Genomic DNA, 25,527 nt, shown 5'->3' on the forward strand with positions numbered 1-25,527 from the left:
CTTAATTCCGTAGCTCCATGGATGCAAATATGCAAGATATTAGTCACTACCTCTTCACCGGATTTTAACCTATTTTTCTTTCGCTTCGATGATGTCATCGTCTCATTTCCTTGCGGGGTTACGGATGCACCATGAGATTGATCTGGAGAACGACCCGCACTCATGGAATGCAAAGGAATTGATCATTGTTGCACAACAGAATCCGGCGAACATAATAAAAATGAGCTAAAAAGCTATACGATTGATGAAAGGACACTCTTAGCTAGTTATCCAAAAGAATTGCAGTTATATATTGACCTCTGTTCTTATCGAAATAAAATATGCACATGCTATAACTTAAATGATGGTGCATCCATGCTGATCAACTTGCACCGATCGATGCATATACATATATGTTAGGTGATGAATAAAAACCCACCAAACTTGTGTGCTTTCTGTATGTGTGCCGACACTTGTGCAAAATGAATCAACTGCCTGAAGTCTAGTAAAAGATGTATCATATGAAGAAAATTCACAACACCTACATCAATTCTACTCTTCTTCACAAAAAAATACATCAATTCTACTCTCACATAAAGTTATAGCTTCAAGAAAGTGAAGTCGTAACGATGATTCATGGATCTTAAAATACATAAACAATCCAACAAACAAGTTCTGAATCGCTCGAAGCAATTATTTAATTTAAGACGGTAACAAAGTTTTCATACGACATGATGGTAAAAAATCACAAGCATTAAAAAAGGCAAATCACTTCTTAGAAGTTCCGGGATGATGTTCGTCCCGGAAATTCTTGAACAGTATGATGACGATGGTCACATTGCGTTGGCAGCCCTTGAGGATCGCATACTCAGCCAACTCATTTGCAAGTATGGTCAGTGAGCCCGTGTCGTGTAATGAGGTCTTGCACGACATGATCTGCAACGTGCGGAGCCTCTTCTGGATGTAGTTGCACGCCTCGGCTGGAGTGATCTTGTCCCAGAAACTTCCGGTGGCTAGGATGAGGAACTTATCTCGTGGCTCCCGCTTCACCCTTAGGACCTTCGGTTCTGGAAAATAAGGCCTGAACACTGCATAGGAGGTGTAGGGTGTTTAGAATGGTAGAAAGTAAAATATATTGGACTTGTTCGGAACACATGTTTAGAAAATAGAAAATAAAAATAAAAGTACGTCACAGGATATGGATGTCATGTATTCCCTCCGTCTCACAATATATATAAGACGTTTGACAAGCCGTTGAGCATGCGAAAACGTCTTATATTGTGGGACGAAAGGAGTAGTTTGAATTCATGTAAAACCAAAGAAACACCTTTTCAACCGTGACAAATGAAACAATAGGCAAATTTCTCGGAGAGAACAGGAGCATAAGACTCATGTATACTTTCCACTTCAATCCTACAGATTAATCCATGTGATAGTATTTCAAAGATTCTTTTGTTCCTTCCAAACAATATGATACAAAAAGGTTTCTCAATATGATTTAAAAAGCAGAAGAATGAGAAGGATGAGGTACGGGTGTCACGTATCTTGAGTTCATGTAGGAACCAAAACACACGTTTGAGAAGCACCTCTTTAGACAGTCACGATGTTAGAATATTCAAATTGCTCAAAGAAAATACGAGGATAATTTTCATTTTTATTTTTATTTTCCAAAAAATCCCTTATACTAGTCCAATCTACAATATTACAAAAAAAATTATGAACTATTTTTTTATTCCAGATAATACTATAGGGAAGCTTCCCAACATATGGATTCTATAATATGATCTTCCTTTGTGCCGAGAGAGAGAGAGAGAGAGAGAGAGAGAGAGAGAGAGAGAGAGAGAGAGAGAGCTGAATTCTTAATGTATTTTGGACTTACATGTAGGGCGAGAAGTCACCGTATCGTGTTTGAGGTTGTAGGAAGATCCAACCACATGACCTCCTTGTACATTGTTCTTCTCTTCCATTTGGTTATATGGCTGGATAAGTACAATATGAACTGTGTAAGTATTTAATTTTTAAAAAAAACTCATATAAGTGCATAGGTAGCAGGAAATATTTATTAGGAGAAATTATATGGTCATACCAAAACTATGATAATTATGGCTGAATGAATTTCTTAGAATACTAGTATAAATATAAACTAAAAATACCTTAACATTGTAAATAAGAAAACCCATCGGATCCTAAAGATTTCAGCTTCCATGAAATTACAATCATCAAATAATTGGACTAAGACCAACAACTACCATGCAACTTAGCCTTGTTATGAAACTCAACAAATAACACTAACTGAGAAAATGAGACTAGTGTTTATAAAGCCAGATAAACGCATGCCTAAGTCATTCAAACCAAGTCTCTACAGTGCTGAAGGGTCGCATCTTTCATACTGTTACAAGGTACTTTGGTACTCCTTATCTTTGTCTCAAGTACAGTGGCGGACCCAGAAAAAATCGTGATTGGGGGCGTATCATTTGAGTGGGGGCACTTCTTCTCTAAATTTGCCAAATTTTAACGAATCTTCTTCAGATTATTTACAAATACCAAGGGAATTCAAAATTTGAGTGGGGGCCTATGCCCCCACTCACCTATACCTGGGTCTGCCCATCCTCAAGTACCTTATGCCATGGACCATTTTAATTAAATACATAATTTTATTTATTTTTAGAATGAAATTTCATATGCCAATAAAGCTATATTTTTGTTACAGTACTATAGATTCTATCAATGGCGTAATAATTTACTAAAAAGTATGAATAGACATTCTGAAGATCTCCATTGAATTGTTTTTACAAAATAGTCGACTACTCCTTTGTCTTGAACGAGATGATTGTATATTCATTTAAACGAATTTAAATGTTGACCTAGCAAAACCTCTCTTCAATATCCATATCACACATATATAAATTCAGAATATGCTTAGAAAAATAATATCAGAATATGTTTAGAAAAATAACAGTGAAGAAATGGCCCTCCATAGTCACTGTTGTCTATCTTTTTCATTTTTTTGGGTGCTGAGCATATTCTGAATTTATATATGTGTGATATGGATATTGAAGAGATTGCTAGGAGAAGAGCATGGTAAGGAGGCATTCTGCTAATGTTAAACGAAATTTCTCTGAGTTTTCACACTTGAAGAACTACGTACTTGTTTCCATCCCATTAGCATTTTTAAAAGGAAAAGTGCAAATATCCATGACTAAGTAAAATATTCCACATAGAATCCTAATTTCTCAGAGAAAATTGAAAAAATATGCAATATGTAAATATGGTGAATTTACACATATCCCCATATGCATTGAAATGGCAGCCTCCTGAATCTCTGAGAAAGTTTGGGACTCCATTCCTCTCCTAGTAGTCATGTTGATCTTTTGCAGCAGCAGAAGCGTGACCTAGTTTATTTTTTCAAAGGTACAAGCAGTACCTACAAGCAGCTTTCGATTGGTATCAGCCACTTTTCAGGTTGTACAAAAGATACAGTGAGACATAATTAAAGCTTATACCTATCTCCGTCTCTCATGCTTGACGAAATTTCCACAAATATTCATCTACTATATTTCTTATCCTCTAAATTTTATGTTCAGGGAACTATGTAATGAGGAACTTTACAGAATCCTCCGAAGAATTGGGATAAGTTTATATGAGATCACACCCTAAGCGTAAAAGTTCCATTTCATCTTCATCATCACATGCTTGCATGTAGCTTAAAACTTGTAAATAAAAACAAAACGGACGGTACCTAGATCTAGCCTCTGAATTCTTGATACTGAAGAGAAATTAGAGAAAAGTACCTCAGGCCTGCGCTGGGAGGTGAGCTGCACGGCCTCCTCGCCGCGGTAGATCACGGCCTTGCAGGCAGCGCCGCGGTTGGCGAGCACGATGTACTTCTCCAGGACCAGGGAGAAGACAGCCGGGCATCCGACGGGAATACCAGTCTTGACCCTGGCGACCAGCTCCTCGTCCACGAGGCGGAACGCATCCAGGACGGTCTTCCTCCACCACCCCTCAAGGTCGTCGGGGTGTTGCCGGTACCGTGGGGGTTCGTCGACCAGCTCGTCATGGATCCCCATGGCGACGGCGATGTGCAGCCGCTCCGCAAAATGCTTGGCGGAGTAGGCGCCGAAGAAGCCATCGTAGACACCGAAGTAGTCCAGGCCGATGGGCTGCGACATGTGCGACAAGAGCGTGAACGATGGCACGGCCGTCACGCCGTCCGCCAGCGCCGGGCACTTGCCCTTGAGAGCAGAGATGCCGTACGACAGGTACATCTCCATGAGCGGCGCCGACATTCTTGGGGAGAGAGCGACACAAACCGATCGATGGCTTGCGCTGCTCTGTTGCTTCCGAATGCCTAGTATTTCTACCGGTGGCGTGTTTTTAAGCAAAAAAAATCTGACATACCATAAAAGGGTCAGCGTCGTTGAGCAATGACGTCATTACAGCTATGGGTCATTAACTAACTTCCAGTAATGGTTACCCCTGGTTAATTCTTCGCTGGCAGGGTCATCGGATCTGCAAATGGGAAATACATTATTTAGAGCAATGAAAGTACAATTTTTTTATCGAGCGGCCGTGACAAAATTAGCTCCCAGCGTGACGAAATATGTAGTGTTTATTTTCAATCCCACGCCTCCACGCAATTCCTCAAACTTCTCGGTTTTAAAGGAAAATATTATTGGGCCCACCACCGGATATTTCCTGAATCCTGACAAAGTTCATTGACCGATAATGTACCATTCTCCTACGTGAGCACCGTGAGTCTCATGTTCTCTAGCGGCACATTCGACGGTGGTGTGTACGCGTCAAAGTAGCACTTCACTTCACAACTTCATTTCCATGATGGTTCCCATGACTCAAATGTTTTGCACCGACGAAGACCCAAGTTCTCACCTCCAACTTGATGCAAGTGAGCACGGAGGCAACCATGGAGCTTTTATTCTTGAAGACTCTCGCGTTCAGTTCATTCCAAAGATCCCAAGAGACAAGCATCACGAGCGAGACCATAGCTTTTCTTCTTCCGGGGCGGCCAAGGACAATGTGTAGCCACCAAGTTTCGAAGTCCTAGAAGGCTGCCCAATCCACCGGGTCAAAAGAAGCTAGACCAATACAATCTTTCACCATGGTCCAAACTCTAGAAGAGAACCGACAGTGGAAGAGGAGGTGAGCCACATATTCCAGGACTATGTAACAAAGTTTGCAATTTTCACAATTCGACCACCCACGCCGTTGAAGTCAATCCATTGTCCAAACACGGTTTTGGATAATAAAGCACGAAAATAATTTACAATTAGGAGGTGCCAAGTTCGTCTTAATGGTGCTAATCATATGAGATTGAATTGTCCCTGCAAATTGTGCCTTGTAGGTGGACGGCTCTCGAGTAGTGACCAGCGATGGTGATTATCAAAATGATTGAGTCATGGGAACCATACTGGAGATGAAGTTGCGAAGTGAAGTGCCAAAAGGTGCACAAAATCGTGGAGGTGTTGGACCCAAAAGCAATTTGAGTAGTCTATTTGGTGGACCCAAGCATTTCCGGTCATGGCCTTCCTAACTGTTCAAGCTTTCATTTTGGACAGAGCGAAAATGGATGACGCAATGGTTCTAAAGTTGTTTCAACCAGCCCGAGGAGCTAGCACTTTAAACACATGCTTTATTACCTTCACCAATGGTAACTCTCGTCAACCGAATAGAAGAGGTGCATGTCATCATTGTTGCAAGGAAGTTCGGACCCAAACCACCACCTTTATGGCTCGACCGAAGACGAAGAGCATGCCATAACATCTCCAAGTTGAGAACACCAAGACCACCAAGAGAACTCATACGACATACGAGCTTCCAATTAATTTTGCATTCCCGCCGGACAACTTATCTGTACCTGCCCAAAGCCTGTAGGGATTCGTTGCATAGAAAACAAAAATTTTCCTACCGCGAGAACGCAATCCAAGCCAAGATGCAATCTAGAAGACGGGAGCAACGAGGGGATGAACGAGACTCACCCTTGAAGATTTCCAAAGCCTACAAGATGAGGCTCTTGTTGCTGCGGTAGACGATCACTTGCCGCTTTCAAAAGCGCGTAGAAGATCTTGACGGTGCCACAATCGGGCAGCACCTCCGTACTCGGTCACACGTTCGGTGTTGATGAAGACGACGTCCTTCTTCCCGTTCCAGCGGGCAGCGGAAGTAGTAGCTCCTCCTTGAATCCGGCAGCACGACGGCGTGGTGGCGGTGGCGATGGAGATCTCCGGGGGAGCTTCGCTAAGCGTTTGCGGGAGAGGTGGAGGAGGTGGGGCGGCTAGGGTTTGGGAGAGGGGGTGGCCGGCCACTATGGGGTGCGGCCAAGGCTATGGCTTGAGGTGGCCGACCCCCTCCCCTTGGCCCTCATTATATAGGTGGAACCCCCAAGTGTTGGACTACAAGTCTTCGAATAAGACCCCAACCCAAAACCTTCCATGTGTAGGGAAACCTACCCAAGGTGGGATTCCCACCTCAAGTGGGACTCCCACCCTTCCATGAGGGGGGTGGCCGGCAACCCTTGGTGGAGTCCACCTGGGACTCCACCCCTCTATGGTTGGCCGGCCATGGGTGGTGGAGTCCCTTCGGGACTCCGCCTTCCAAAGTGATTTCCTCCGGACTTTTCTAGAACCTTCTAGAACCTTCCATAAATGCACCGGATCATTTTCAAACTTATAAAATGACTTCCTATATATGAATCTTATTCTCCGGACCATTCCGGAACTCCTCGTGATGTCCGGGATCCCATCCGTGACTTCGAACAATACTTCGAACTCCATTCCATATTCAAGTTCTACTAATACAACATCAAACCTTAAGTGTGTCACCCTACGGTTCGCGAACTATGTAGACATGGTTGAGAACTCTCTCCGACCAATAACCAATAGCGGGATCTGGAGATCCATAATGGCTCCCACATATTCAACGATGACTTAGTGATCGAATGAATCATTCACATACGATACCAATTCCCTTTGTCACGCGATATTTTACTTGTCTTAGGTTTGATCATCGGTATCACTCTATACCTTGTTCAACCTCGTCTCCTGACAAGTACTCTTTACTCGTACCGTGGTATGTAGTCTCTTATGAACTTATTCATATGCTTGCAAGCTAATTAGATGACATTCCACCAAGAGGGCCCAGAGTATATCTATCCGTCATCGGGATGGACAAATCCCACTGTTGATCCATATGCCTCAACTCATACTTTCCGGATACTTAATCCCACCTTTATAACCACCCATTTACGCAGTGGAGTTTGATGTAATCAAAGTACCTTTCCGGTATAAGTGATTTACATGATCTCATGGTCGAAAGGACTAGGTAACTATGTATCGAAAGCTTATAGCAAAAAACTTAATGACGTGATCTTATGCTACGCTTAATTGGGTGTGTCCATTACATCATTCATATAATGATATAACCTTGTTATTAATAACATCCAATGTTCATGATTATGAAACTAATCATCTATTAATCAACAAGCTAGTTAAGAGGCTTTACTAGGGACTCATTGTTGTTTACATAACACACATGTATCAATGTTTCGGTTAATACAATTATAGCATGGTATATAAACATTTATCATAAACATAAAGATATATAATAACCACTTTTATTATTGCCTCTTGGGCATATCTCCAACAGTCTCCCACTTGCACTAGAGTCAATAATCTAGATTACATTGTAAGGTACCTAACACCCATGGCATTCTGGTGTTGGTCATGCTTTGCCCTAGGGAGAGCTTTAGTCAACGGATCTGCTACATTTAGATCAGTGTGTACTTTGCAAATCTTTACTTCTCCATCTTCGATGTACTCGCGAATCGAATGATAACGCAGCTTGATATGCTTCAGCCTCTTGTGTGACATTGGTTCTTGTGCATTGGCGATGGCACCCATGTTGTCACAATATATGACTAGTGGGTCCAATGCACTAGGAACCACACCGAGCTCTACAATGAACCTCTTCATCCATACCGCTTCTGATGAAGCCTCTGAAGCCGATATGTACTCCGATTCTGTTGAAGACTTCGCCACCGTGCACTGCTTCGAGCTTGCCCAGCTTACTGCAGCACCATTCAATATAAACACGTATCCAGACTGTGACTTAGAGTCATCAGGATCAGTGTTCCAACTTGCATCGGTGTAACTTGTTACAACGAGCTCTTGGTCACCTCCATAACAAAGAAACATATCCTTAGTTCTTTTCAAGTACTTTAGGATATTCTTGACCGCTGTCCAGTGTTCCATTCCTGGATCACTTTGATATCTGCTAGTCAAACTAACAGCATGTGCTATATCCGGTCTTGTACATAGCATGACATACATGATAGAGCCTACTGCCGAGGCATAGGGGATCTGACTCATCCTTTCTCTTTCTTCTGCCGTAGCCGGACCTTGAGTCTTACTCAAAACCTTGCCTGGTAACATAGGTAAGAATCCTTTCTTACTTTCGTCCATCCTAAACTTCTTTAGAATCTTGTCCAGGTATGTACTCTGTGATAGCCCTATTAGACGTCTTGATCTATCTCTATAAATCTTGATGCCTAATATATAAGATGCTTCACCAAGGTCTTTCATTGAAAAACTATTATTCAAATAATCTTTTACACTGCTTAATAGTTCTATATCATTCCCAATCAATAATATGTCATCTACATATAATATCAGGAATGCTACAGAGCTCCCACTTACTTTCTTGTAAATACAGGCCTCTCCATGACACTGTATAAACCCGAAGTCTTTGATCACCTTATCAAAGCGTCGGTTCCAACTTCTCGATGCTTGCTGCAGTCCATAAATTGAACGCTGAAGTTTGCATACTTTGTCAGCATTTTTAGGATCGACAAAACCTTTGGGTTGTACCATATACAACTCTTCCTCAATGTCTCCATTAAGGAACGCCGTTTTGACATCCATCTGCCAAATCTCATAATCGAAAAATGCAGCTATTGCTAACAAAATCCTCACAGATTTTAGCTTCGCTACAGGTGAGAAAGTCTCATCGTAGTCAACACCTTGAATTTTTCGGAAACCCTTTGCGACAAGTCGAGCTTTATAGACAGTAACATTACCATCAGCATCTGTTTTTCTCTTGAAGATCCATTTATTCTCGACAGCCTTGCAGCTATCAGGTAAGTCTACCAAAGTCCACACTTTGTTATCATACATGGATCCCATTTCGGATTTCATGGCTTCTTGCAATTTGTTGGAATCTGGGCTCATCATCGCTTCTTCATACGTCGCAGGGTCTTCATCATTGTTGTCCACAATCATGACATTTAGACAAGGATCATACCAATCAGGAGTGGCACGTTCCCTTGTCGATCTGCGAGGTTCAGTAGCTATCTCGTTTGAAGTTTCATGATCATTATCATTAGCTTCCTCTGTTGCCGGTGTAGGCGGCACAGGAACATCTTCCGCATCGCACTACTCTGATCAATGAGTGAAGATTCATCAATCTCATCGAGTTCTACTTTTCTTCCAGTCACTTCTTTAGTGAGAAATTCTTTCTCAAGAAAGGTTCCGTTCTTAGCAACAAAGATCTTGCCTTCGGATCTACGATAGAAAGTGTACCCTATAGTTTCCTTAGGGTATCCTATGAAGACGCATTTCTCCGCTTTGGGTTCTAGCTTATCCGGTTGTAACTTTTTTACATAGGCTTCGCAACCCCAAACTTCAAGGAACGACAGCTTAGGTTTCTTATTAAACCATAATTCATACGGTGTCGTTTCAACAGATTTTGATGGTGCTCTATTTAAAGTGAATGCGGCTGTCTCTAATGCATAACTCCAAAATGATAACGGCAAATCAGTAAGAGACATCATAGAACGAACCATATCTAAGAGAGTTCGATTACGATGTTCGGACACACCGTTTCGTTGTGGTGTTCCCGGCGGTGTCAATTGTGAAAGTATTCCACATTTCTTTAAATGCATGCCAAACTCATAACTCAGATATTCACCTCCGCGATCAGATCGTAGAAATTTAATCTTCTTGTTACGTTGATTTTCTACTTCACTTTGGAATTCCTTAAACTTCTCGAAAGTTTCGGATTTATGTTTCATTAAATAGATATACCCATATCTACTCAAATCATCTGTGAAGGTTAGAACATAACGATAACCACCGCGCGAGGCTACACTCATTGGTCCGCACACATCGGTATGTATGATTTCCAATAAGTCTGTAGCTCGCTCCATAATACCAGAGAATGGAGTCTTAGTCATTTTTCCCATTAGACATGCTTCGCATCTATCAAGTGACTCAAAGTCAAGTGATTCAAGTAATCCATTGGTATGGAGTTTCTTCATGCGTTTCACTCCAATATGACCAAGACGACAGTGCCACATATAAGTAGAATTATCATTCAATTTAATTTGCTTAGCATCAATGTTATGAATATCTGTATCACTACTATCGAGATCTAACAGAAATAAACCATTCTTTTCAGGTGCTCGACCATAAAAGATATTATTCATAAAAATAGAACAACTATTATTCTCAGACTTGAATGATTAACCGTCTTGCATTAAACAAGATCTAGATATAATGTTCATGCTCAACGCGGGTACAAAATAACAATTATTGAGGTTTAAAACTAATCCCGAAGGTAGATGTAGAGGAAGTGTGCCGACAGCGATCACATCGACTTTGGATCCATTTCCAACGCGCATCGTCACTTCATCCTTCAATAGTCTTCGTTTATTCTTTAGTTCCTGTTTCGAGTTACAAATATGAGCAACCGAACCAGTATCAAATACCCAGGTACTAGTACGAGAACCAGTAAGATAAACATCTATAACATGTATATCAGATATACCTTCTTTCTTCTTCTTGACAAGGCCGCTCTTCAGATCCGCCAAATACTTGGAGCAATTACGCTTCCAGTGTCCCTTCTCCTTGCAGTAATAGCACTCAGCATCAGGCTTAGGGCCAGTCTTAGGTTTCACAGGAGGCGTGGCAGCTTTCTTGCCACCCTTCTTGAATTTTCCCTTAGACTTGCCCTGTTTCTTGAAACTGGTGGTCTTGTTGACCATCAACACTTGGTGCTCTTTCTTGATCTCAATCTCAGCAGATTTTAGCATGGCGAAGAGTTCAGGTAACTCTTTGTTCATGTTCTGCATATTGTAGTTCATCATAAAGTTCTTGTAACTAGGTGGCAGTGATTGAAGGACACGATTAATCCCCAGTCTGTTAGGAATCACTATTCCCAAGTCACTGAGTTTCTTCGCATGCCCGGTCATGGCGAGCATGTGATCACTAACGGAGGTGCCTTCTTCCATCATGCAACTGAAGAAGTTTTTCGATGCTTCATAGCATTCCACGGCCGCATGAGTTTCAAATATAGTTTTCAACTCATTGACCAACTCATGAGGATCGTGGTGCTCTAAACGTTTTTGAAGATCGGCTTCCAGACTGCATAGGATGGCACACTGAACTTGAGAGTACCGAGTTTTCCGAGTCGCGTCAACATTCTTTACTTCATCGGTTTCAGTTTCTGCAGGAGGGTCACCTAGCGGTGCATCAAGCACATATTGCAGGTTTCCACCATTGAGGAAGATCCTCACATGACGGAACCAATCGGTGAAGTTGCTACCGTTGCTCTTAAGCTTTTCTTTCTCTAGGAACTGGTTAAAATTGATTGGGGACGCCATATCTACAACATATATTTGCAATAGTTTAGACTAAGTTTATGACAAATTGAGTTCAAATTTTAATTCAAAAAAATTAAAAACTAGGTGAACTCCCACTCAAAACAATATCCCTCGAATTGTCTTAGTGATCACACGAACCAAATCCACCACACCAAGTCCGATCATCACGAGACAAGATGTAACTTCAATGGCGAACACTCAAAGTGTTCATCATATCAATCATATGATTCATGCTCTACCTTTCGGTATCACGTGTTCCGAGACCATGTCTGTACATGCTAGGCTCGTCAAGGCCACCTTAGTATCCGCATGTGCAAAACTGGCTTGCACCCGTTGTATGCACTTGTTGAGTCTATCACACCCGATCATCACGAGATGCTTCGAAACGACAAGTCTTGGCAACGGTGCTACTAAGGATGAACACTTTATTATCTTGATATTTTAGAGAGAGGGATCATCTTATAATGCTACCATCGCGATCTAAGCAAAATAAGATGCATAAAAGGATTAACATCACATGCAGTTCATATGTGATATGATATGGCCCCTTTGTCTTTGCGCCTTTGATCTTCATCTCCAAAGCACGGACATGATCTCCATCATCAACGGGCATGATCTCCATCATCGTCGGCGTAGCGTCAAGGTCAATGGCGCCGTCTTCATGATTGTTCTCCCATGTAGCAACTATTACAACTTCTTTGAAATACTACTCAACATGAAATTTAAAGACAACCATAAGGCTCCTGCCGGTTGCCACAATACAATAATGATCATCTCATACATAGTCATCATCACATTATGGCCATATCACATCACCAAACCCTGCAAAAACAAGTTAGACATTCTCTAATTTGGTTTGCATATTTTACGTGGTTTAGGGTTTTCGAGTGAGATCTAATCTACCTACGAACATGAACCACAACGGTGATACTAGTGTTGTCAATAGAAGAGTAAATTGAATCTTCATTATAGTAGGAGAGACAGACACCCGCAAAGCCACTTCTGCAATACAAGTTGCATGTCGAGCGTGGAGCAAATCTCATGAACGCGGTCATGTAAAGTTAGCCCGAGCCGCTTCATCCCACTATGCCACAAAGATGCAAAGTACTCAAACTAAAGACAACATAAGCATCAACGCCCACAAAACCATTGTGTTCTACTCGTGCAACCATCTATGCATAAACCTGGCTCTGATACCACTGTAGGGATTCGTTGCATAGAAAACAAAAATTTTCCTACCGCGAGAACGCAATCCAAGCCAAGATGCAATCTAGAAGACGGGAGCAACGAGGGGATGAACGAGACTCACACTTGAAGATTTCCAAAGCCTACACGATGAGGCTCTTGTTGCTGCGGTAGACGATCACTTGCCGCGTTCAAAAGCGCGTAGAAGATCTTGACGGTGCCACAATCGGGCAGCACCTCCGTACTCGGTCACACGTTCGGTGTTGATGAAGACGACGTCCTTCTCCCCGTTCCAGCGGGCAGCGGAAGTAGTAGCTCCTCCTTGAATCCGGCAGCACGACGGCGTGGTGGCGGTGGCGATGGAGATCTCCGGTGGAGCTTCGCTAAGTGTTTGCGGGAGAGGTGGAGGAGGTGGGGCGGCTAGGGTTTGGGAGAGGGGGTGGCCGGCCACTATGGGGTGCGGCCAAGGCTATGGCTTGAGGTGGCCGGCCCCTCCCCTTGGCCCTCATTATATAGGTGGAACCCCCAAGTGTTGGACTACAAGTCTTCGAATAAGACCCCAACCCAAAACCTTCCATGTGTAGGGAAACCTACCCAAGGTGGGATTCCCACCTCAAGTGGGACTCCCACCCTTCCATGAGGGGGGTGGCCGGCCACCCTTGGTGGAGTCCACCTGGGACTCCACCCCTCTAGGGTTGGCCGGCCATGGGTGGTGGAGTCCCTTCGGGACTCCGCCTTCCAAAGTGATTTCTTCCGGACTTTTCTAGAACCTTCTAGAACTTCCATAAATGCACCGGATCATTTTCAAACTTATAAAATGACTTCCTATATATGAATCTTATTCTCCGGACCATTCCGGAACTCCTCGTGATGTCCGGGATCCCATCCGTGACTTCGAACAATACTTCGAACTCCATTCCATATTCAAGTTCTACTAATACAACATCAAACCTTAAGTGTGTCACCCAACGGTTCGCGAACTATGTAGACATGGTTCAGAACTCTCTCCGACCAATAACCAATAGCGGGATCTGGAGATCCATAATGGCTCCCACATATTCAACGATGACTTAGTGATCGAATGAACCATTCACATACGATACCAATTCCCTTTGTCACGCGATATTTTACTTGTCTGAGGTTTGATCATCGGTATCACTCTATACCTTGTTCAACCTCGTCTCCTGACAAGTACTCTTTACTCGTACCATGGTATGTAGTCTCTTATGAACTTATTCATATGCTTGCAAGCTAATTAGACGACATTCCACCGAGAGGGCCCAGAGTATATCCATCCGTCATCGGGATGGACAAATCCCACTGTTGATCCATATGCCTCAACTCATACTTTCCGGATACTTAATCCCACCTTTATAACCACCCATTTACGCAGTGGCGTTTGATGTAATCAAAGTACCTTTCCGGTATAAGTGATTTACATGATCTCATGGTCGAAAGGACTAGGTAACTATGTATCGAAAGCTTATAGCAAAAAACTTAATGACGTGATCTTATGCTACGCTTAATTGGGTGTCACTACAAGAAAAGTTCTGATAGACAACGTCTCAAAATCGTCCGCTAAGGGGTATTTTTCATCGCCTATGGGCCTAACCCGACGATATGGGTTCTGTTGTCGAAACTGCGTCAGGCAAAGTCCTACGATGATTTTTTCGGTCCGTCGCGCTTGGGCGCCCTTCCGCCACGGAAAATCGGACCGTTGCCCAAGTGTTTTCGGGAGCCCGTTGACTGCTGACGTCATGCAAACTGACACGTGGCAGACGCCGTTAACTGGCAGTTAACGGCGTTAACCGGCTGAAACCCCGTGGTAGATGGTAGGCCCACACGTGGCCTGCCACGTCTTAAGCGGGCCGGCCCATTAAGTTTGCGGGCCGGGCCAGCTGACTTAGTTTGACCGGTCAACTATATAGCTGGGCTGGTCCATTAGTTACGTGGGCCGGGCCTAACCTCTAAGGTTGACTGGTCAAAACTTTAATGGGCCGGCCCACTAAGCATGTGGGCTGGGCCGAATGCACTCGTTTGACCGGTCAACAGGCAAGAGGGCCGGCCCACAAGACATGTGGGACCCACTTTCCTGTTATCGGGCCGACCCATTTAACTAGTGGGGTCCACCTTAAAGCAACTGGGCCGACCCAAGAAGTTATTGGGCCGGCCCAATTAGCATGTGGGTCCCACTTTCCTTCTATCGGGCCGGCCCATTTAGTACGTGGGGTCCACATTAGATCAAATGGGCCAGCCCAACAAGCCAGTGGGCCGGGCCAAAAACACAGGTGGGTCCCACTTTCCTGTTAAAGGGCCGGCCCATTTAGTATGTGGGGTCCGCCATATAGCAAGTGGGCCGGCCCAACAAGATAGTGGGCCGGGCCAAAAACACAGGTGGGTCCCACTTTCCAGTTAAAGGGCCGGCCCATTTAGTATGTGGGGTCCACCATATAGCAATTGGGCTGGCCCAACAAGATAGTGGGCCGGGCCAAAAACATAGGTGGGTCCCACTTTCCTATTAAAGGGCCGACCCATTTAGTATGTGGGGTCCACCATATAGCAAGTGGGCCGGGCCAACAAGATAGTGGGCTGGGCCAAAAACACATGTGGGTCCCACTTTCCTGTTAAAGGGCCAGCCCATTTAGTATGTGGGGTCCACCATATAGCAAGTGGGCTGGCCCAACAAGATAGTGGGCCGGCCCAATAAGCAGGTGCGGCCCACTTTCCTATTAACGGGCCGGCCCAATAAGTAGGTGGCCGACCCAAAATGAAAGTGGGTCCCACACTACTGTAAGTGGGCCGGCCCAATCTGTTGTAGGGCCCTGGTTGTTTGATTAGTCAACTTGCATTAAATTTCATGAGCCTAAAATCTGGTATCAATGATACACACAATTACATACACAAATAAAATAACTAGGAAAATTACAAGGCAATTAATGTGCCCAAATAAAAAAATTACATAGAATCATTGAGGACTTCTATTAGCATCATCAATAACACGTTGACATTTGGCAATCGCCTTGATTGAATCTTGTGTACTATTGGTCAACATATCAGCTACAGATCTTAAAGCAGCAATACCATGTCTTTTATAAAGTACATCCTTGAGATATTTACTGATTGATGAAAGGAATGGTCTAGGTTGACGGCTATGAGAGGATGCATCAGAAGAAAGATCAGAACTTTTTGTGAGCCTCTCTTCTGATGAAGATTGCTTCATCACAACTGCATTCTGATAATAATGCAAAAAAGAGTTAAACGATGAACTATGCAAACATGTATTAAGCATTGTCGATATGAGATAGTCACAAGTACTAAGCACAGACTTACATTATATCGTTGCATAGGCTCACCCCGGAACCTTTTTTGCGCTCTATCTTCTACTAAGGACTTCTTCATTACACCTGCATTCTAGTAATATGCAACATAGTTACAATAGTGAACTATTCAAACATTTATTATGCAATGTAGATATAAGATAATAACAAGTTCCATAAATAAGACAATGTATGGAACTTGTACTAATCACAGACTTACATCATAATGTTGCACAGGGTCGCTTTGGCGACTATCTTCTAATGATGACTGCTTCATTAAAACTGCATTCTGGTAATATTGCAAACATAGTTACAACAATTAACTATTCAAACATGTATTACGCAATGTAGAGATCAGATAACAACATGTAGCAGAAATAAGCACAAGATAAGATAAGATGCATGTACTGAGCACATACTGGCTCGCTGCAGGTCCTTCTCTTGCGTGCACTAGTCGTGGTCGACATGCCTATCATTTTAGGTTCAGCCATCAAGTGAAATGCTAATCCTCCTGCTCCATTGTCCTTAATCTGTGTTTAGATATCACATTTAAGACCAAGTCAGCTGGTTTCAAATAACAAAAAACTTGAGCTGCCAAATGAATAAGCCAATATTTACCAGATATCAGATTAAAACCAACTAGATGTTGCTTTTCATGAGATACGAATTTCAGACATTCAGATTTAGAGTAGGGTAATGCCAAGGTTTTCCACATAAAGTAAACTGACATTAAGAATGACCAAATGTCAGGTTCAAATCACCTTCACAGTTGCTCCAATACAAGCATATCAAATAGGCAGAAACATAGTAAAGCATGAATGGCATTGCTATGGCAGGGTTCCAAGTGTTAATCTCTTGCATAAGGAACAATGCATATAGGTTATAGATAATAACGGAAGTAAACTGCCAAAATTACCAACCAAGAACTCAGATTCCAACCTTCCCTAGCGTCCCCGCTGTTAATGTTGGATATTCTAATAAGTGGTTCGCATGATCAATCCCTAGGAAAAATAACATTGACAAGTTAGTCTACGATAATACAAAGACCAGACATGCACGCAGCAATAACTATACAAGCTGTGCGACAGGAGCATTCATGGAAAAAATAGCTATAAGCTAAAGACGACGTATAAGAGCAAGCAGATTGGAAATGCACATAGCATGATTATAAAAGCAGTGTGAGAATACCAGGCACGAGAAAACAGCTAGCGGCTAGCGGTGAGCTAATGACGTGGTATAAGAACAACCAGATTGGAAATGCCCATAGCATGACTATAAAAGGAATAGCATGCAGTACAAAAACAGTTGGCAGCAAATGAATGGGTATAAGGCTATAAGTACGTGGATGCACACAGGTGTCAGTAGAATGAACAGGATGGTAGCGACCGGATAATGCTTTTGTACTGGACAATATTTAAACGAACTTCATGCGAAGTAACACATCAAGAAAGTTAATGGCATATGAGATATGCAAATAACTACACAAAACATGGCTAAAGAAACACCGCGATCTAACGGGCCAGCATACTAACCAAGCTGCGGCGGGGTGGACGGGGGCGGCAACTTGCATTCCAGCGGCGGCGAACGCGGGAGACGATGAGTCGACCCTGTTTCAGTAGAAGCGGGCGTTAGTGAAGCAGATCTGGTTGGCTGGCAAGGGATTCGGTGAAGTTGATACAGCCGGTGCGCCGAGCTAGTCGGTGGAATAGATCGGCTTCTATGGAGGGGGGGCCGCGGTGAAGTAGACCCGGTTCCGTTGGAGAGGATCCGGTGTGTCGACAGGAAAGGCGTTGATTGCTATGCTGTGGATGAGGTCGGCGGTGAAGCAGATCCGTCGGTGGCGAGGTCGGCGTTGAAGCAGATCCGTCGGTGGCGAGGTCGGCGGTGAAGCAGATCCATCGGTGGCGAGGGCGGCGGGGGAGCGGATCAGGTGGGTGGACAGCGAACACGACAAGGCTCTGTGGAGGAGTATGCCGGTGGCGAAGCAGATCTAGTACTGTAGAGAGTCAGAGCTTTGGCGTGTGAGAGTATTTTTGAGCTAATGGGGCGAATGGTTGGTGGGTGGGTGTGGGCCTGTGGGGAGGGTTCGGGATCTAGGCAAGATATTTCATTGTTACCGAATGAGCCCTCCATGGTCGGTGGGTTGTAACTTCCGGACCAGGGTTAAAAGGGTAAAACTGGTCACGGGATTTTCGAATGGATTCGGCGGGATGATTTGGCGCGGGGCCGAAATTTTCAGTTTCAAGCTACGAGCAGAACGACAAAAATAATGTTCTTCCCCAGGGAGCTCTCCTCTTCTCTTTCTCTCTCGAGTCTCTCTCACTCCCCCGGCTCCTCTCCCCCTTCTCTCCGGCGGCCTCGCCGGCCGGAGACGAGGCCGACTTCTCTCTGTATATCGTACACCCTCCGAACTAAATTAATTGATTCAACTTTCCTTAGACGTGTATGTATCTAGAGTAAAAACATGTGTGGATACATCCATATTTAGATAAGCAAAGTTGAGTCATCTAATTTGGATCCGAGGGAGTTAGTGTTGTTGTAAGCTTAGATCCAGTGTTTCCCATGAGCAGAATGGCGCAATGGAGTCGGGGATCTCGTCATCGGCTTCAGATCTGGCCTATGGTGAATCTGGCAGATCAGATCTGGCGGATCTTGCCGGCCAAACCCCGATCTGGTGCCATCAAGGTGATGGCGCTAACAGTGAGGCTTGCTTTGGTCAGTGCTTCAGATCTGGCCAACGGGGAAGTCAAGCTGCTAACGTTCACAAGCTCGGGGCATACAACGGCGTCATCCGTCTTGCCCGTGAACATCTTGGCCTTTCAGCAGCCATTCTCAGAGCCAATATGCCGTTGCTGAGGCCATTCTTCTCCTTCGTCCTGGCGACTACCGGCGACACCGTTCCAAGTGGTGCGTCCCCGGCGACGGAGTTGCTGGAAAGGATGCGGAGCAGAGATCTGATGTGCGGTCCAGAAGGACTCGATTGATTTTCTTCTATATGTTTGGTGTCCTTTTTGTAAAGTTGCAGGTCCTATTAGTTATTGTCTAGTTCTTTTGGACCTCTATGCAAATTTTTGGACTAGTTTCCATTTGCAACGATAAACTTGAATTTTGACAAGTTCACGGAAAAAAAATTCTTTGCACATATGGCCTATCATGTATGAACATTCTTAAGATTTAAACTACTATATGTAATGGCCAACACTTGCGCAAGGGGCTCGTCTAGTGCGCACTAGTTTCCATTAGCACCGATAAATTTGAATCTTCACAAGTTCTTGGAAGAAAAAATTGATTCACATATAGCCTATCATGTATGAACATTATTGGGATTCAAACTATACATATATGGCCAACACGTGTGCAAGGGGGTCCTCTAATGTGCACTAGTTTCCATTTGCACTGATAAATTTGAATCTTTACAAGTTCTCGGAAAAAAATTGCTTCACACATATGCCCTATCATGTATGAACATTATTGGGATTCATATTATATATAGATGGCCAACACTTGTGCAAGGGGGTCCTCTAATTCTTGGGGATTTCAATCTCTCTCTCTCTCTCGATCTATCGTTGGTGGCCAGAACAACACACATATGCATGCACTTTATGCGCGAAGGCGCGGGTGCCTCTAATAATTCATGTGTGTGAGTATATTTGAACATATTCTTGGGGATTTCAATCTCTATCTCTCGATCTATATATCGTTGGTGGCCAAGAAACACACTTATATATATACGCATGCACTTTATGCGCAAAGGCGCTGGTGCCTCTAATAATGTGTGTGTGCACTCGATCGATGATCCCTAAACCTTAAACCCTAAAACCCTAATCCCTAATCCCTAATTATACCCTAAACATACACCCTAAACACCCTAAACACTAAACCCTAAACCCTAGACCCTAAACCCTAAACACTACACCCTAAACCCTAAACCCTAAACCCTAACCCTAGACCCTAAACCCTAAACACTAAACCCCAAACCCCAAACCCTAAACCCTAGACCCTAAACCCTAATTAACCCTAACCCTAACCCTAACCCTAAACCCCTAGCTAGATAACCCTAAGCCCTAAACCCTAATTAAACCCTACATATATATATAGGCCAACGACACTTCATTGCGCATCAAGCAGGCGACCAACTAATTAGCGCTGATAAATTAATTAACTTGAATTTTGACAAGTTCTCTCGAATGAAAACACATTTGATTAAGTTGCCTCATAATATATATACAATTAGTGTGCATGCGCGCATGTCATACCTTGCACATATCATTCGTGCATATATTTCAATATATATCTGAACATATTCTTGGGGATATATATATTTCAATCTCTCTCTCGATCTATATATCGTTGGTGGCCAAAAAACACACTTATATACGCATGCACTTTATGCGCAAAGGTGCGGGTGCCTCTAATTAATATGTGTGCACTCGATCGATATATGATCCCTAAACCTTAAACCCTAAAACCCTAATCCCTAATCCCTAATTATACCCTAAACATACACCCTAAATACTAAACCCTAAACCCTAAACACTACACCCTAAACCCTAAACCCAAAACACTAAACACTAAACCCTAAACCCTAACCCTAGACCCTAAACCCTAAACCCCAAACCCTAAACCCTAAACCCTAGACCCTAAACCCTAAACCCTAATTAACCCTAACCCTAAAACCCTAGCTAGATAACCCTAAACCCTAAACCCTAATTAAACCCAACATATATATAGGCCAACGACACTTCATTGCGCATCAAGCATGCGACCAACTAATTAGCGCTGACAAATTAATTAACTTGAATTTTGACAAGTTCTCTCGAATGAAAACACATCTGATTAATTAGTTGCCTCATAATATATATATATATACAATTAGTGTGCATGCGCGCATGTCATACCTTGCACATATCATTCGTGCATATATTTCAATATATATCTGAACATATTCTTGGGGATATATATACATTTCAATCTCTCTCTCGATCTATATATCGTTGGTGGCCAAAAAATACACTTATATACGCATGCACTTTATGCGCAAAGGCGCGGGTGCCTCTAATTAATATGTGTGCACTCGATCGATATATGATCCCTAAACCTTAAACCCTAAAACCCTAATCCCTAATCCCTAATTATACCCTAAACGTACACCCTAAACACTAAACCCTAAACCCTAGACCCTAAACCCTATACACTACACCCTAAACCCTAAACCCTAAACACTAAACCCTAAACCCTAACCCTAGACCCTAAACCCTAAACCCTAAACCCTAGACCCTAAACCCTAAACCCTAAACACTAAACACTAAACCCTAGACCCTAAACCCTAAACCCTAAACCCTAATTAAACCCAACATACATAGGCCAACGACACTTCATTGCGCATCAAGCAGGCGACCAACTAATTAGCACTGATAAATTAATTAACTTGAATTTTGACAAGTTCTCTCGAATGAAAACACATTTGATTAAGTTGCCTCATAATATATATACAATTAGTGTGCATGCGCGCATGTCATACCTTGCACATATCATTCGTGCATATATTTCAATATATATCTGAACATATTCTTGGGGATATATATACATTTCAATCTCTCTCTCGATCTATATATCGTTGGTGGCCAAAAAACACACTTATATACGCATGCACTTTATGCGCAAAGGCGCGGGAGCCTCTAATTAATAATGTGTGTGTGCACTCGATCGATCGTTGATCCCTAAACCTTCAACCCTAAAACCCTAATCCCTAATCCCTAATTATACCCTAAACGTACACCCTAAACACCCTAAACACTAAACCCTAAACCCTAGACCCTAAACCCTAAACACTACAACCTAAACCCTAAACCACTACACCCTAAACCCTAAACCCCAATTAAACCCTACATATATATATAGGCTAACGAAACTTCATTGTGCATCAAGCAGGCGACCAACTAATTAGCGCTGATAAATTAATTAACTTGAATTTTGACAAGTTTTCTCGAATGAAAATATATTTGATTAAGTTGCCTCATAATATATATACAATTAGTGTGCATGCGCGCATGTCATACCTTGCACATATCATTCGTGCATATATTTCAATATATATATCTGAACATATTCTTGGGGATATATATACATTTCAATCTCTCTCTATCTATATATCGTTGGTGGCCAAAAAACACACTTATATACGCATGCACTTTATGCGCAAAGGCGCGGGTGCCTCTAATAATGTGTGTGTGCACTCGATCGATGATCCCTAAACCTTAAACCCTAAAACCCTAATCGCTAATCCCTAATTATACCCTAAACGTACACCCTAAACACCCTAAACACTAAACCCTAAACCCTAGACCCTAAACCCTAAAGACTACACCCTAAACCCTAAACCCTAAACACTAACACTAAACCCTAAACCCTAACCCTAGACCCTAAACCCTAAACCCTAAATCCTAAACCCTAAACCCTAAACCCTAGACCCTAAACCCTAATTAACCCTAACCCTAACACCCTAAAACCCTAGCTAGATAACCCTAAACCCTAAACCCTAATTAAACCCTACATATATATAGGCCAACGACACTTCATTGCGCATCAAGCAGGCGACCAACTAATTAATTAGCGCTGATAAATTAATTAACTCGAATTTTGACAAGTTATCTCGAATGAAAACACATTTGATTAATTAGTTGCCTCATAATATATATATACAATTAGTGTGCATGCGCGCATGTCATACCTTGCACATATATATATATATCATTTGTGCATATATTTCAATATATATCTGAACATATTCTTGGGGATATATATACATTTCAATCTCTCTCGATCTATATATCGTTGGTGGCCAAAAAACACACTTATATACGCATGCACTTTATGCGCAAAGGCGCGGGTGCCTCTAATAATGTGTGTGCACTCGATCGATGATCCCTAAACCTTAAACCCTAAAACCCTAATCCCTAATCCCTAATTATACCCTAAACATACACCCTAAACACCCTAAACACTAAACCCTAAACCCTAGACCCTAAACCCTAAACACTAAACACTAAACCCTAGACCCTAAACCCTAATTAAACCCTACATATATATAGGCCAACGACACTTCATCGTGCATCAAGCAGGCGACCAACTAATTAGCGCTAATAAATTAATTAACTTGAATTTTGACAAGTTCTCTCGAATGAAAACACATTTGATTAAGTTGCCTCATAATATATATATATATACAATTAGTGTGCATGCGTGCATGTCATACCTTGCACATATCATTCGTGCATATATTTCAATATATATCTGAACATATTCTTGGGGATATATATACATTTCAATCTCTCTCTCGATCTATATATCGTTGGTGGCCAAAATTAAACACACACTTATATACGCATGCACTTTATGCGCAAAGGCGCGAGTGCCTCTAATAATGTGTGTGTGCACTCGATCGATGATCCCTAAACCTTAAACCCTAACACCCTAATCCCTAATCCCTAATTATACCCTAAACGTACACCCTAAACACCCTAAACACTAAACCCTAAACCCTAGACCTAAACCCTAAACACTACACCCTAAACCCTAAACCCTAAACCCTAAAACTAAACCCCAAACCCTAAACCCTAAACCCTAAACCCTAAACCCTAATTAACCCTAACCCTAACCCTAACCCTAAAACCCTAGCTAGATAACCCTAAACCCTAATTAAACCCTACATATATATATAGGCCAACGACACTTCATTGTGCATCAAGCAGGTGACCAACTAATTAGCGCTGATAAATTAATTAACTTGAATTTTGACAAGTTTTCTCGAATGAAAATATATTTGATTAAGTTGCCTCATAATATATATACAATTAGTGTGCATGCGCGCATGTCATACCTTGCACATATCATTCGTGCATATATTTCAATATATATATCTGAACATATTCTTGGGGATATATATACATTTCAATCTCTCTCTATCTATATATCGTTGGTGGCCAAAAAACACACTTATATACGCATGCACTTTATGCGCAAAGGCGCGGGTGCCTCTAATAATGTGTGTGTGCACTCGATCGATGATCCCTAAACCTTAAACCCTAAAACCCTAATCCCTAATCCCTAATTATACCCTAAACGTACACCCTAAACACCCTAAACACTAAACCCTAAACCCTAGACCCTAAACCCTAAAGACTACACCCTAAACCCTAAACCCTAAACACTAACACTAAACCCTAAACCCTAACCCTAGACCCTAAACCCTAAACCCTAAATCCCAAACCCTAAACCCTAAACCCTAGACCCTAAACCCTAATTAACCCTAACCCTAACACCCTAAAACCCTAGCTAGATAACCCTAAACCCTAAACCCTAATTAAACCCTACATATATATAGGCCAACGACACTTCATTGCGCATCAAGCAGGCGACCAACTAATTAATTAGCGCTGATAAATTAATTAACTCGAATTTTGACAAGTTATCTCGAATGAAAACACATTTGATTAATTAGTTGCCTCATAATATATATATACAATTAGTGTGCATGCGCGCATGTCATACCTTGCACATATATATATATATCATTCGTGCATATATTTCAATATATATCTGAACATATTCTTGGGGATATATATACATTTCAATCTCTCTCGATCTATATATCGTTGGTGGCCAAAAAACACACTTATATACGCATGCACTTTATGCGCAAAGGCGCGGTGCCTCTAATAATGTGTGTGTGCACTCGATCGATGATCCCTAAACCTTAAACCCTAAAATCCTAATCCCTAATCCCTAATTATACCCTAAACATACACCCTAAACACCCTAAACACTAAACCCTAAACCCTAGACCCTAAACCCTAAACACTAAACACTAAACCCTAGACCCTAAACCCTAATTAAACCCTACATATATATAGGCCAACGACACTTCATCGTGCATCAAGCAAAGTAGCAAATAATTAGCGCTGATAAATTAATTAACTTGAATTTTGACAAGTTCTCTCGAATGAAAACACATTTGATTAAGTTGCCTCATAATATATATATATATATACAATTAGTGTGCATGCGTGCATGTCATACCTTGCACATATCATTCGTGCATATATTTCAATATATATCTGAACATATTCTTGGGGATATATATACATTTCAATCTCTCTCTCGATCTATATATCGTTGGTGGCCAAAATTAAACACACACTTATATACGCATGCACTTTATGCGCAAAGGCGCGAGTGCCTCTAATAATGTGTGTGTGCACTCGATCGATGATCCCTAAACCTTAAACCCTAACACCCTAATCCCTAATCCCTAATTATACCCTAAACGTACACCCTAAACACCCTAAACACTAAACCCTAAACCCTAGACCT

General features: G+C 42.3%; 2 protein-coding genes across 2 annotated transcripts; both read right to left on the minus strand.

The window, feature by feature from the left end:
* Nucleotides 1–747: 747 nt before the first annotated feature.
* LOC127339481 (protein phosphatase 2C 77-like) lies at nucleotides 748–4,268 on the minus strand. The gene is made up of 2 exons (XM_051365328.1): nucleotides 3,719–4,268; nucleotides 748–1,067 (listed from the first exon to the last, which is right to left on the minus strand). The coding sequence occupies exons 1-2, from the start codon at nucleotides 4,266–4,268 to the stop codon at nucleotides 748–750; spliced, it is 870 nt and encodes a 289-aa protein (XP_051221288.1).
* A 194-nt stretch (nucleotides 4,269–4,462) lies between these two features.
* LOC139837945 (uncharacterized) lies at nucleotides 4,463–16,831 on the minus strand. Its single transcript, XM_071827272.1, has 5 exons — nucleotides 16,575–16,831; nucleotides 16,376–16,444; nucleotides 16,169–16,249; nucleotides 15,956–16,070; nucleotides 4,463–4,491 (listed from the first exon to the last, which is right to left on the minus strand). The coding sequence occupies exons 1-5, from the start codon at nucleotides 16,644–16,646 to the stop codon at nucleotides 4,463–4,465; spliced, it is 366 nt and encodes a 121-aa protein (XP_071683373.1). The 5' UTR covers nucleotides 16,647–16,831.
* Between the last annotated feature and the right edge of the window lie 8,696 nt (nucleotides 16,832–25,527).

The sequence above is a fragment of the Lolium perenne genome, chromosome 3, assembly GCF_019359855.2.
Source record: "Lolium perenne isolate Kyuss_39 chromosome 3, Kyuss_2.0, whole genome shotgun sequence".
Taxonomy (NCBI): domain Eukaryota; kingdom Viridiplantae; phylum Streptophyta; class Magnoliopsida; order Poales; family Poaceae; genus Lolium; species Lolium perenne.